This window comes from Myotis myotis, unplaced genomic scaffold (genome assembly GCF_014108235.1).
Source record: "Myotis myotis isolate mMyoMyo1 unplaced genomic scaffold, mMyoMyo1.p scaffold_m19_p_1, whole genome shotgun sequence".
NCBI lineage: Eukaryota > Metazoa > Chordata > Mammalia > Chiroptera > Vespertilionidae > Myotis > Myotis myotis.
In genome coordinates this window covers 38691999-38706123 of record NW_023416313.1, presented here as the reverse complement: position 1 = coordinate 38706123, position 14125 = coordinate 38691999, and the positions used below count along the sequence as shown (strand labels likewise).

Sequence of the window (14125 nt, the reverse complement as noted above, 5' to 3'; positions counted from 1 at the left end):
TGCTGAAAAAATTTGGCCTTTTATGAGTAGCTGTGCTTTCCTTTGATTTCCACCTTTGTACACATGTATTACCATATTTTAGGTTATACATATACAAATGAGCTGTATGTCTATGTATCCTATAGACATTACAAATGCAAGTGTGAATACATAATGTTTTTGTTTATCTTATTTAAAATGTTCAAAAAATATTGTTTTTACTCCAATGATATCAGCTATTCAATACTTGTCATTAAGAAATATGTAGAAATCCAATAGTAATTAAATATAATAGCAAAGGGAAAGTAAAGCCCTGCAATACAGGCCACTGAATGTTCTAGTAAACAAAGCTCTTAAAGCTACGATAGCGTACACAGAGCATGCAACCCACACAATTAAAAATGAGTGATGGATGAATACTGGAAGGGAAAGGAGAAAGGAAGAGAAAGAAAGGAAAGAAGGAATAAGGAGAGAAGAAAAGGTGAAAGGTTACAGAGCAGAACCCAAGGTCTAGATTTTAATCAGTTAAAAATGTCCTGTTAAATACAGTAGTATTGGAACTTAAAAACATGTACCTTTTACTGTTACATGAGAAGAGCATTAAAATACTTGCTATAATATTTTGCTGCTCATACTTCAGACTGAACATGGGTAAGAGGTATCTGATTAAGTTGATTTCTATATGATTCAGTAGCACATTGTGTCAGTGGTGGTAAGAAAGCTTGGCTGACTGATCTGTAACAAAGGGGTTATAAAGCAATGTTTCCCAAAGGGTGGTCCTCGGAACACCTTTCTAGCAGTATAGCTAGAAGTTACACAGGAAGAAAAAAGGGTCCTCAGAGTCACGTATAAGCCCGTATCATGCTAGAGAGAGTTGTGGCAGAGATTCCAATTGGTCAGGTACATTAGTGAACCTCCGAAGAAGAAGTGGGCAAGTGAGCAAGTTTTGCCAACTGGTTTGATCAGGGAATCCTTTCTAGAGAGCCTCTTTGCAGTGGAATATTCTTCTGAACCTGCTATGGGAAACACTGCTGTAATGTTTTTGCAAAGCAAACACACTGAAAAATAATCATGCAGTCTACTGTTATGTTTCAAATGATTACACGTGTATTGGGTTGTGGAATTAGAAATTCACAAGGAACTTGGATGTTTACCCAATATTTTAATGATTAATGAAAAAAAGTATTATTTTCTTGATGTTAGTAATTAGATGTTTAATAGAAACTATAAGCCTAGATCCACCAGAAGCAGCCTAAAGTGAAACTGAGCTGGGATTTGGAGGTTATTAAAAAGAAAAGTACATTATTAAAGTGCCCAAAGTTTTACTTTTGGAGAAATAAAAAAATTCAGGGAAAAGCTATCAAACTCTTCCATAACAGGGATAGAGGGCCAATTCAATTTATAAAACTGATGTTAGAAGAATTTCCCAGGATTCTAATATGATGGATATAATTATAAAGGATGGGTAGGCATTATTGTAAAAATTACATATAAACTTTATGTTAATTAATAATCAGCCCCTGGTTTCAAAAGTAATTTATTTTAAGATATTTCAAGAAATCCATCTCTCTTTTCCCCCAATAGTTAAAAATAAAGAAACAGGGGAAACAATAGCAAAGTTATGAAAAATTAGTATAGAAATAAAAACAACTCTAAAGCAATCACTATCCATCACCATCTACTGGATTTCTAACTACTTATTTAAAAATAAAGAGGAATAAAACACACAATTAAAATGTTTACACTATTAAACTGTCTTAGGATATAAGAATCAAACCAGCACTGGTCAAGCCAACAAATTAAAGTGAAGTTGAGCAGCAGAAGTAGTAAATAATTTTTCATAAAATAGATAAGAATTAATAACAAAATTATGTTAACTAAATGTTAAACTGTTAAATAACTTAGCCTATAAATAATATATAATTTATGAAAGGTATTTAATTACCTTTTTGTTCCACTTCTATTGGAGAGAGAGAAGTAAAGAGAGAGAAAGAAGAAAAGAGAACAGATTAATGGTACGGTATTGGCCAAGCACTTTTTATTCACCTCTTCCAAACTGAAAGTATATAATTAATTTCACTCATACTTGCTTTATTGAACATTATATGGCTTATTTTTACAAACCCATTCCTCTAGCAAAATTATTTTCTAAAATATAACAAAAATCATATTATCATCTTAAAGTTACAGTACAAACAGAAAAACTAAGACAAAAGTTCATCAAGCTAAGATTGAATAAATATCCTTTGTAACTATAGGTATAGGAAATACAATATTCACAGTAAGAACACCAAAATTTCCATTTGAAAGGCAGGTCGGTAAAATACACAGAAAACTTTCAAATTGTTTGGCTAGATTCATTTTTGAAATACTGAAGTTTATACCACTCTTTACCATAATAGTCTTGCTTTGTATCCATCTCCAGAATGAATCTCTTCAGAAGAAAGGACTCTGTGACTCATTTCCTGAGGCCTAAGATTTTTTCCATAGCCTGTCAGTCTGATGAGAAATGAACCCCATGAGGCTACCCATTAACAGGGAATGCTCTCACCCTGAAAAATGGATTTAGAATCCTTTTTGAAGATACTCTCTTCCTCCCACTCTTCAATATTTTATATTATTGTGGAAAAATAATGCCTTTTGGAAAAAAATCTGTATTAGAAGGTTAATATAAATAATAAGTCACCTGCTCTGGCCTTTTCTGAAATTCTGAACTGAGTTTTAAACACACTCTTATAAGAATAAATTGATTCTCAAACATGTTATGGTTACATATCTCTCAAATTAGATCCTATTATTTTTCAGGTACTAATCCATACAAATCAGGGAGCATTCTGGGAAGCTATAACATGTTCATGAAGCACATCAAGTAGCATCTTCATTATCCTATAAATATGTGTCTCATCAGAAACAATTTGCTTAGATCACAACAAGAAAAAAAAAGAGCCCAATGGAAAATAGAGGAAAAGAGCCAGGAAAGAATGGGCTCATATCACAAACTTAAAAAACACAAGTTTCAAGTGATGTAAATCAAAGAGAATTTCAGAGAAAGGGATAAACTGGGATATTATGCACAATAAATAAATTTAAAACTAGGAAAGTTTCAAAACAAGGGAGAAATATTATTTTGGGTAATTATACTTGGGTGAGATTTTTATGCTTTGACTTAGCTAAGCTCATTTCTTCAATTATTTTCAAAATTACACTTAATTTATCTTCTTTGACTTTTTGAAACTTTAATATCATTCATATATATATATATATATATATATATAATTATATTTACGAAGTTAAAAAATGGGATTTTTCTTTTTTAGATTCCTGATCTCACTAGTATACAGATCTTACTTTAACAGTACTTCTAGGACTCATAAAAACTATTAAATTGTTATAATTTATCATAATTCTCAATTAATCTTTGCTGAGAAACTGCAATGTTCTTTGGACTGTAAGTATAAAGCTTTACCCAAGAGATGCACTTCCTGCTAAACCTGAGTTAGGGCTGACAACTAGGAGAAGAATAACTAAGACCTTAAGCAATTATTTAATCAACTAGTGGCCCAGTGCATGAAATTTGTGCACGGGGGGGGGGGGGGGAGGAAGTTGTCCCTGAGCCCGACCTGCACCTTCTCCAATCTGGGACATCCCTCTCACAATCTGGGACCGCTGGCTTCTAACTGCTCACCTGCCTGCCTGCCGGATCACCCCTAACCACACTGCCTGCCGGCCTTCTCGCACCCAACTGCCCCCCCTCTGCTGGCCTGATCACCCCCAACTGCCCTCCATTGCCAGCCTGCTTGTCCCCAACTGCCCTCCTCTGCCAGCCTGCTCACCCACAACTGCCCTCCACTCCTGGCCTGATTGCCCCTAACCACCACCTCTGCCCCGCCACCATGGCTTTGTCTGGAAGGATGGCCGGAAAGTCTCCCAGTCTAATTAGCTTGTTATCCTTTTATTATTATAGATCAGTGGTTTTCAACCTGTGGGTTGCAAGCCCTTTGGCGGTCGAACGACCCTTTCACATGGGTCACCTAAGACCATCCTGCATATCAGATATTTACATTATGATTCATAACAGTAGCAACATTATAGTTATGAAGTGGCAATGAAAATAATTTTATGGTTGGGTTACAACATGAGGAACTGTATTTAAAGGGCCAGAAGATTGAGAAACACTGGTATAGATAGAGGCCTGGTGCATTGTGGGAGCTGGCTGGTCTGCCCTGAAGGGGGTTCTGAATCAGGGTGGGGTCCCCTTGGAGGGTGGGGCTGGCCTGGGCCAGGGGCTGGGGTGGTTTGCAGGCCGGCCAAGCCCCCAGCTTTGTCTGGAAGGACATCCGGAAGGTCTTCTGGTCTAATGAGCATATTACTCTTTTATTAGTACAGACAGTCTCAAAAGCTCGGACTTGAGGCCCATTACAACAAGGTGGAGGCTGGTAGTGAAAAGTCATACCAATGTTGACGGTTTCAAAGACTACCCTGCAAAGAATTTCTAGAACTAATTTCATTCCTTGAAACAGCTCTAAATAGATATCCTTTTGAGAATTATAAAGGAAGGTATTCTAAAATATAAAATGTATATTCACACAACTTTAGTCTTATTTCACATAGAATTCTTAGGTGGTATTATAGTTAAAGGCAAATATGCTAATTTCTAGGTGGTTAATGAGGAAATGCAATATGTGATAGAAGGTATTGATAAGGTTTTATATTCTTAAATACTGTTACACTTAAATGCACGAATGCATTGTTTCTCCCCGCAAAGAACTTTCACCTATATTTTCTCAGTTGTCATTAGGTAAAATGTTGTGTTTAATTCTCTGGCCCTAGTCTCATTTCAGAAATATTGGCATAAGCTGTAGCATAAGCAAAGCTTGCTTCTGTTACTTGCGGGTTACTTAAAATTAAGATTTATTAGGCAGTTCTACTTTGGAGAAAATTATTATGGTCTTGCCTATGTCATGACTGGTTGTAGCTCATTTATCATTTATTTGCTATTTTCAAGACGGAAGTAAAACAATCCCATAATTTAAGTTGAAACAAGCACACACAAATCATATTCCCATAATAAAAACTAGCAAGACAAACACAATTTGTCATTGAAAAGCTTAGTAACATTTAGGATTAGCCAGTCATTTTTCCATCATCTTATTCGGATTCTAGAAGTTTCCCTCCCTTGAAATACACAAACAAACAAATTGTATGGATACTAAAGACATGCTTACTACTGTATCCTTTACAACCTCACAGGGCCTGGCACATAGTAAATTCTCAGTAAATAGCTACTGAATTAACATATAATTCAAATAAAAATGGTTAATTCTGCTTCTTGAGATTTTAAGCCAAATAAAAAGAAAAAAGTGGTAAAAGAGTCTGGATTTACTATGTCAAATCATATGCGGAAAACATAAATCTGCATAATATCTTTAAATACTTCAATGGACAAGGAGGGAAATAAACTGTACAAGAAGTTTGTATCTATAACTCATTAAAATAAAAACTGGAAAGAATAAAAAGAAAATGAAGAAAACAATGCAAGAATGATCTTGAGAGTTAGTTTGACAAGAAAAACTTGCTGCTACAAAGTAGCCTGTAATGATCTAAATATTTAGGCTGAAAATACTCCTCTCCTCTCTCTAATAAGATCATAACTAAATGAACTGCAAGATGACAATTGTGTCAGGCCTTCTTCAGGACCTGCTGTCATGTTGTCTCATCCGATATTCTGCATTCTGACATTAGAGCTGTCAGTATTCGTTTCCAAACCTCTTTGGAACTAGTTTCTCTTCTTTTCACTCTTCACCTTTAATCCCCAAACTATTTTCATTGTCCACCAGGCCTCTGTAAATATATTTATATATTTCCTTAAAATGATTTCATTGTTGTCCTTTGTCAAACTTAACGTCATAAGCTATATCCTGGGGTTAGAGCAAATGACACATTCAAACTAAGGGTAATTTTAGTCTGTATAAAAGGAAGAAATGGGAAAAAAGATTAGCATAAGCTGCTTTCATTACCCAACAGTTCATAAAATAGATATAATATATAATCATGTCACTGTTTAGAAAATAAGATGTTATGAGTTCTATCCATATCTGCACCATCTATAATACTTGTGAATTGCATTCTTTAAATTAAAAAGGTATGGATGAGAGAGCATATGCATCTATTGCCAAGCCTTTTCAAACTGCATTGAGAATTACAGTCAAATAAAATGTGTGTGCCAAAAATTGTTAGTGCCATAACCAAGAAGTATGAGATTGTATCCAATTCTAATGTAGCCTAAATTTTCTTTTAAAATGAAGTTATACAACACATTTTCTAACTACAATTTAAATGTTTGAAATGAGGAGAGAGTTATAATCCAATGATACCTCTATGTTTCTGAAATAAATAGCTACTTACAGGAAACATAAGATGGCTATAAGGTATTAAATAATTTATGAATATGTATTTTTTTCACTGAAATATAGCATATTTTAAACAGAATTATTTTCTTGGTTACATTGGCTTAGACTAGTGATGGCGAACCTATGATATGCGTGTCAGAGGTGACACGCAAACTCATTATTTTGGTTGATTTTTCTTTGTTAAATGGCATTTACATATATAAAATATATCAAAAATATAAATCTTTGTTTTACTATGGTTGCAAATATCAAAAAAAATTCTATATGTGACACGGCACCAGAGTTAAGTTAGGGTTTTTCAAAATGCTGACACGCTGAGCTCAAAAGGTTCGCCATCACTGGCTTAGTTGGGTACCCTTACCGCAGGGAAGCTGGGTAGTTAAAAAAAAATGGCAGGAAGGCAAACTAATTAAGTAGTAAAAAAAAAAAAAATCACTCTTGGATGCAAATTTGCTGATGGTGCATCTTCCACAAACAAAAATGTTCAATGTCACTAATCACCAGAGAGATGCAAATTAAAACCACAATGAGATATCACCTCACACCTGACAGAATGGATGCCATCAATAAATCAACAAACAACAAGTGCTAGCAAGGATTTGGAGAAAAGGGAACCCTTCTGTACCTCCTGTTGGTGGCAAAACAGATTGGTGCAGCCTCTGTGGAAAACAGTATAGAGTTTCCAAAAAAAAATTAAAAATTTTGACCCAGCGAGCCCATTTCTGGGAATATATCCTAAGAATGCCAAAACATCAATTCAAAAGAATATATGCATAGCAGTGCTACTTATAATAGCCATGATCTGGAAATAGCCAAAGTGCCTATCAGCAGATGGGTGGATAAAAAAGCTATGGTAATTTATAAAAACTATGTGGTTGTCAAAAATAACAAAATCTTCCCTTTTGCAACAGCATGGATGTACCTGGAGATTATTATGCTAAGTGAAATAAGCCAGTCAGAGAAAGACAAATACCATATGATCTCATTTATATGTGGAATCTAGTGAACAAAATAAAGTTATAAACAAAATAGAAAAAGAGGCATGGATACATGGAACAGATGGACAGCTGTCATTGGAAGAAGGGAGCGAGCAGGGAACTGCATGAAAAAAGGTGAAGAGATTAGCCAAAGAACATATATGCATGATGCACAGACACTGACAGTGTGGTGATGGCCAGAAGGAGGGCAGGGTCGGGTCTGAGTAGAACTGGCAAATGGGAGGGGAGGATGCATGGAGAGATCTGGAATAAGATCAACAATAAAAATAAAGTTGGAAAAATGGATGCATAGAATTGGAATTCAAATCAATGTTTGTTTTTATTTCTGTTTTGTTTTTTGTTAATCCTCAGCTGACGATATTTTTTCCATTGGTGTTTTAGAGAGTGGAAGACAGGAATAGAGACAGAGAGTCACATCAATTGATTGCCTCCCATACATACCCTGACTGGGGCCAGGGATAGAGCCTGCAACTGAGGTATGTGCCCTTGACAAGAATTAAATCCTCGACCCTTTGGTGTGAGGTCCAATGTTCTAACCACTGAGCGAAAACCAGCTAGAGTTCAAATTCATGTTTTGGTCTTATTTGTTATTGCATTGCCAGTGCCCAGCATATATAAATAGTTTAATTGATATTTCTTATTCCTCCATGCAATGATGGATTGCACTGTGGTATTTCCAAAGAAAGGAGCCTGAATGTCATACTTTTCAGTGTTATTAACCCTGAGACCAGTGATGCAATGCATCCCTCCAGAGAAGATAAAATAATTGGGGGAAAATGGGTTACTCATTTCTTTGCCAAGGAAACAGGATTTTCTTATCACCAGAAAAAAACTTGTGCTGAAAACCACATGTCTTATTAATTCTTATTGTTCTGAAACAGAGAAAATTTTCCCTTATTCCATTTCACATCTGCCCCCAAAAAAAAAAATACAGAAGCACTTCAGTAAATAGAAATAAAAAAACCCGTGAAGTTCATTAATTTTTTGTATACTGCATATCAAAAACTGACAGACATCTGTCTCTTTCAGTTAACAAAATACTAATCCTTTATTTAATGAAAGACAGGTAATCGCTGCAGCTCAGCTTCTAAATTATGTTTTCCAAATATTACCTGTGCATCAGTGAATAAAAGTGCCGCTCAAGCACCTTGCATTATAATGGCTTTATATGTGTCTCCAGAATTAACAGCTCCTAATGAATTCCCTTCTGCAGAGTGTAGATTGAAAATGTCAATAATTTATAAAATGCTTTCACCAGACACATTCTAACTTAAACACTTAAATACAGTATCTATAGATGCTGCAGAAACTGAGATTGCCTTTTATTTTATACTCAAACTTTCCATCCCATTGATGGGTCTGTAAAATCTTTCAAAGTGTTAATTCAGCCTTTTAAAATAAAATGGTGCTAATTAGGAGAGACTTTTGAGAACCTGATAACAGCTCCAGTAAAAATAATAATTTGCAAAGTTATTATTGGTAAGAATTAAAGTCAGCATTACATTTCGTTCAAAGATGTACCTTTTTATACTGATTAGTTACCACTGAGCAACAACCACAGGGCATTTAGAATTGCTAAACAAAAGACATAGAGAAAGTCCCCTCGGTATGGCTAAGACTATGTGTGTATACTGACATATTAGACCTATTGAATACATGTGTTACGTGCAAGGCTCTCAGAGCTGCGGGTATAGAGACAATAATAAATCAGAGTGCCTGACAGTTACCGAACACATACTGTGCGAAGAGTCCATCTGTGGATTCTGTTATTTAGTCCTCCAGGACACTGGGTGGATTTGGTGGTTCTTGTATGAATATGAACCTGTCACAGAGGAAGAAACTGAGCTACTGCCTTAGGGATGCTTGTAGCTTAATAACTGAGATTTTTCAATATATTTATTTACCAACGATAAGCTATTTTTAAATGCTTGCAAAGGAACCTGTGGAAAGAGATTAACACAAACCACAATCGAGAGAGGGGGAACTGTTAAGAGAAGCTGAAGCTAAAATAACAGAACAGTGTGAGTAAAATAAAACTTCCTATGGAAATTGTTGTCCATTCGTTCCTGAGCAATATACATTATTTGACTGTTCTTATAACTATGTTCTACGCATCCAGCTCTGGATAGGCAACAAAGTAGATATTCGAAATGAACCTAGATCTAATCCCAGATGTTTAGTAAATACTTCATAATTGATAGATCCAGGGTTTGGGTGCTGAAATACTTTTTGGGTGTCATTTAGTCCCACCTGATATTTTACAAATAGGAAAAATCAATTCAGAGATTTAAGATTAACCCCTAGAACACATTTTTTTTAACTCAATAGAATGTAAAAAATTATTAAGTATGTGCTTTTTTTGATTCACTTAGTTTTATATACTCTGAGGGTAGGAATGACTATCCTAATTTTACTGATGAAATAAACTAGAAGCTGAAAGATTTCAAGTTCCATTACTTCTGGCCAACATTCTGAGGATGGATTAGGAATCTGAGGAGCTACTCGGTATAAGTCTTTCAAATACTCCAACCCACTTAGGACTAGATTCACACTAGTCAAAGAGCAGACTATATTTTATATTTCATAGTAATCTGGTTAATGATAACAAGGTTACTGATACAAGTACAATTTCCACAACTGTAAACAAAAACAAACACAATTAATTTCATAATCCACTAGTAGAAAATACACAATATAATCTCTTGAAAAGTCGATTTAAGATCCTTACTCCTTTATTTTTTTGGTCTTTGATAAAACTAAGATGCTAATAGCAATTCATCTGGATACATTCCAGATCTTTAGATTCATTATTATAACTTTCCAAAAGTGTGTTTCTTACAGTATCTTTGTAAGTGTATGCCTTACTAATCCTATATGCTAATCATATGTTTCACAACAGCTTATCCATTTTTATGGCACACCTATACTTCCTCAACTCTTGCTCTCATGATTGCCCCTGTTCAGAACTGCTCAGGCCTCTTATTTCCTACTTAACCCAAACTCTGTCTTTTGATTATAAATTATTCTCTCATGAACACCACTTTATTCAGTAACCATACTGAATAACGGATTTCAACATAATTTGGGGGGGGGGTGTTCTAGTTCAGGGATTTGCAAATGTTTTCTGCAAAGGGCTGGATTGTGAAACATTTAGGCTTCAGGAGCCACATACAGGCTGTGTGGCACAATGGTGATTTCTTTTGCTTGTTTTTAAAGCTCTTAAAAATGTAAAAGATAGCTCATGAGCCAGTACAAAAACAAACCAGTGGCTGGTTTTTATTTCCCTCGCACTGTCTCGTTTGCTATTCTCTAGGCCAGTGATGGCGAACCTATGACACGCGTGTCAGAGGTGACACACGAACTCATTTTTCTGGTTGATTTTTCTTTGTTAAATGGCATTTAAATATGTAAAATAAATATCAAAAATATAAGTCTTTGTTTTACTATGGTTGCAAATATCAAAAAATTTCTATATGTGACACGGCACCAGAGTTAAGTTAGGGTTTTTCAAAATGCTGACACGCCGAGCTCAAAAGGTTCACCATCACTGCTCTAGGCACTTGGTGTTTTTACCTTCTCTCTGTCCTCCTTCTGGAATTACCTAGAGGTTCTTGAAGGCAGAGCACCTGTATCATTCACCGAGGCTTCCCCGGATTCTGATCTAACTCAATGTCTTATTGTAACCGTCTTATTGTAAATGCTGGCACTGACATGCTTTTAAAATCACAGACAAATGGCTCCAAATATGAACTTGGTTTGTTCAATGATGTGAACAAAGGAGGAGACAAATCTTACCAATGGCAAAGGATGGCTTTTACTTCTGCTAAGTAGGCACATAAAATCGTGCTGAGGCACTACTTCTTATCTCTCTATGGAGTCCATTATTTCTCTCACTACCTACTTATAAATCTACACGGCAAAATATTTATTCTACAATCAACTGCAAAGAAAGATTTCGCACTCTCTGTGGCATTTCTCCCTACTGACATTGAAACAAGTTATTTTTGGTCTTGCTTACTTAGCATTTATACTAAGTCAGTCTATTTGCTGAATACTTTATCCATATTATTTTATTTAATCCTCACAACAACCCTGTTGAGATTATTGTCATTATTACACAGGTGAGGAGACTGACTAGGGAGGTCCTATAACTAGCACTCAGTAGAGTGGGTGTTTGAACTTCTGAGCCTACACTTTTTTTTAAATATATTTTATTGATTTTTTAAAGAGAGGAAGGGAGAGGGATAGAGAGTTGGGAACATCGATGAGAGAGAAACATCGATCAGCTGCCTCCTGCACACCTCCCACTGGGGATGTGCCCGCAACCAAGGTACGTGCCCTTGACCAGAATCGAACCCGGGACCCTTCAGTTCGCAGGCCGACATTCTATCCACTGAGCCAAACCGGTCAGGGCTGAGCCTACACTTTTAACCTCTGTCATGCTCTCTAGCAAACAAGAAAGAGGATGATGACAAAAGTAATGAGAATAACTAATATTAGTGAGGTGCTTACAACTTAGAACTTTTCTCACCTGGGAAATGAAGTAACACAATAGTTTGATGCCTTACTTCAAATGTCTACTAATATGAAAAGTACAATATTTGGAATGAAATCTCAAGTTGTAAATTTTGACTGTATAGTGTGAAGGGAAGTTTTAGAGTTCTTAGATTTCTGAATGACATCGTAACTCACAAATCTCTTAACATCATTTCTTTTGTGACATGCGTAGCATGGATTTCTCAGATCATTGTGAGGTACCAGGCTATACTGCACCTACAAATTTTAGAGAAGTGGGGGTTGTGATGGAAAACTATAACTCATTAGCAACAAAAATAGAAATCAAATGCTTATACCATGAAAGGAAGAACAGAATAAAAAAATTTCGATGTGTGGCAGTACGGTGAGAATGGGTTTTCCTTCTTTTTGAAGCCAAACACATTCTCTTCTACAACCATAAAATGGATGACTTAATATCATGTCTAAGTTAAGTTTAAGCATTTGGAGGAATCAGCAGTCTTTATGAATCTTCAGGTTAGGAGACTATACATTGTCTATTTGAATTCAGGGCCATTAAATTCTTGCAGAGTGTTTACTGCACCACACATATTATTGCTCCTGTCACTGAACAGTGCCCTCTTTCTGTTTTATAGCTAATGTAGCATCTCTCCATGGCATCAATAGATTAAAACATTTACTACCAGAGAAAGTATGTGCAAACCGAACAAGCTCATTTTGCTACAAGCTAACTCAATAAATCTGTCTAGTTCACTGATGCTCACTTTCATTTAAAATTGGTGCATGTTTATCTTGCAAACTTCAAGAAGGCAAAGAGAGAGGTTATTTTTCAAGGCAGCAATGCTATGTTGTTAACCTTAGTCAGTGGCAGTGTAATAGGACCAGTTCTATACTTCTGAAATGTACATGGATATATTTAGAAAAGGGTCAATGAGGAGTTGGTTAAGGCTTTGAAAGATTCTATTGTTTCTTGAGCTACACACTTCTCTATAGAAAAGGAAGGTAGCTTAAGTTAATTATTTGGATTTTATGATGTCAATTGGATGCCTTTTTTAAAATTTACCACCAGAAAAATAGGTCATTCGCAAACCTACTTTACTTCCAGTTAGACAAATAAAAACAGAAGCAAATTTAGCCCTATACATTTTTAAGCTGATAATTGAGAAATAAACAAAATGTTTGAAAATGGTCAGCACTTCTCTTGACAGTACTGTGGAGAAAAATAATTTTATATTCTGAAGACAAACTCTTCCTTTTTCCAGTCCCTTATGTCCCACAGGAAATGATTGTGGGTTAGGCTTATGTAATCAATGCCCTAGAGCCATTCTGACCAAATGGCCAAGCATGTGATATTTAGAATAGATGCTCACAGAGAATATGACCTGCTCTCTCCCAGTCCATGTGACAGTCATTTTATCCTTGCTTATGACAATACAATAGGAGAAAGGTGTTGATGTTTAGTAAACCAGATCATGCCCACAGCTGTAAAATGCCCTACTCTATCTTTTATGTACCTACCACAAATACAACATAACTTAGTAGATATATGCCAGAGTTTTTATTAGGACACATTTGATTTTACTTGTGAAAAGCTATGTATAAATGAATGCATTGCTTTCATTTCAATATATTATTTTCATACACATAAAATTCCCTTTTTGCACATGCGCACACAAAAGTTGGTTCATGGACACTCTCTCCCTAGACATCTCTTCTGGAATGGAACATAATGATTCTCCTATATTTGTGCCCCTGTGCACACCACTTGTCATTTAATACTGCCTTTTGCAATCTCCAACACATTTATCTAAGACTGGGTAAAATCCTGCACTTCCATGAAGTTTTCAACAACTTCCTGTGTGACCCACAGCTTTCTGGAAAGCCTGCTTTTGAGAGATAAGCCTTTGGAAGAAAGTTCTGCTGCAACTGGGAGATTGCCTTGGAAGGTCTGGAGTAAGACATCACTCCAATTAGCATGCTAACAAGAAATGCAGTACCCAGTACAGTGCCAGAAAGGAGCAGGTTCTCTACAATATCAGCCAACTGTTTCAAACATGTGAATCTCACTTCCTCAACAAGATTACAGTCGCTCTCCAAAAGAAGGTAGATAATATATTAAATGTTAAAAGGGGTGGTTAGATGATTAACGTTTTGTCGAACCAGATTTACAAAAGGCTATGTAATATTTTCCCAACAGTGATTATTCTTTAAAATTTATCTTTA

General features: G+C 35.6%; 1 protein-coding gene across 13 annotated transcripts in view; it reads right to left on the bottom strand.

Annotated features, from left to right (window-relative positions):
- The window catches only part of ADGRL3 (adhesion G protein-coupled receptor L3), a 770556-nt gene that overhangs the window by 291216 nt on the left and 465215 nt on the right, over nucleotides 1-14125 (bottom strand). For 11 of the 13 annotated variants that reach the window (XM_036335141.1, XM_036335133.1, XM_036335163.1 and 8 more), the window contains one exon: nucleotides 1925-1939. The exons of the other annotated variants lie outside the window; for them this stretch is intronic. In XM_036335141.1, the coding sequence (XP_036191034.1) occupies nucleotides 1925-1939 (15 nt within the window). The remainder of the gene's footprint in view (nucleotides 1-1924; nucleotides 1940-14125) is intronic. 13 annotated transcript variants of the gene reach the window in all.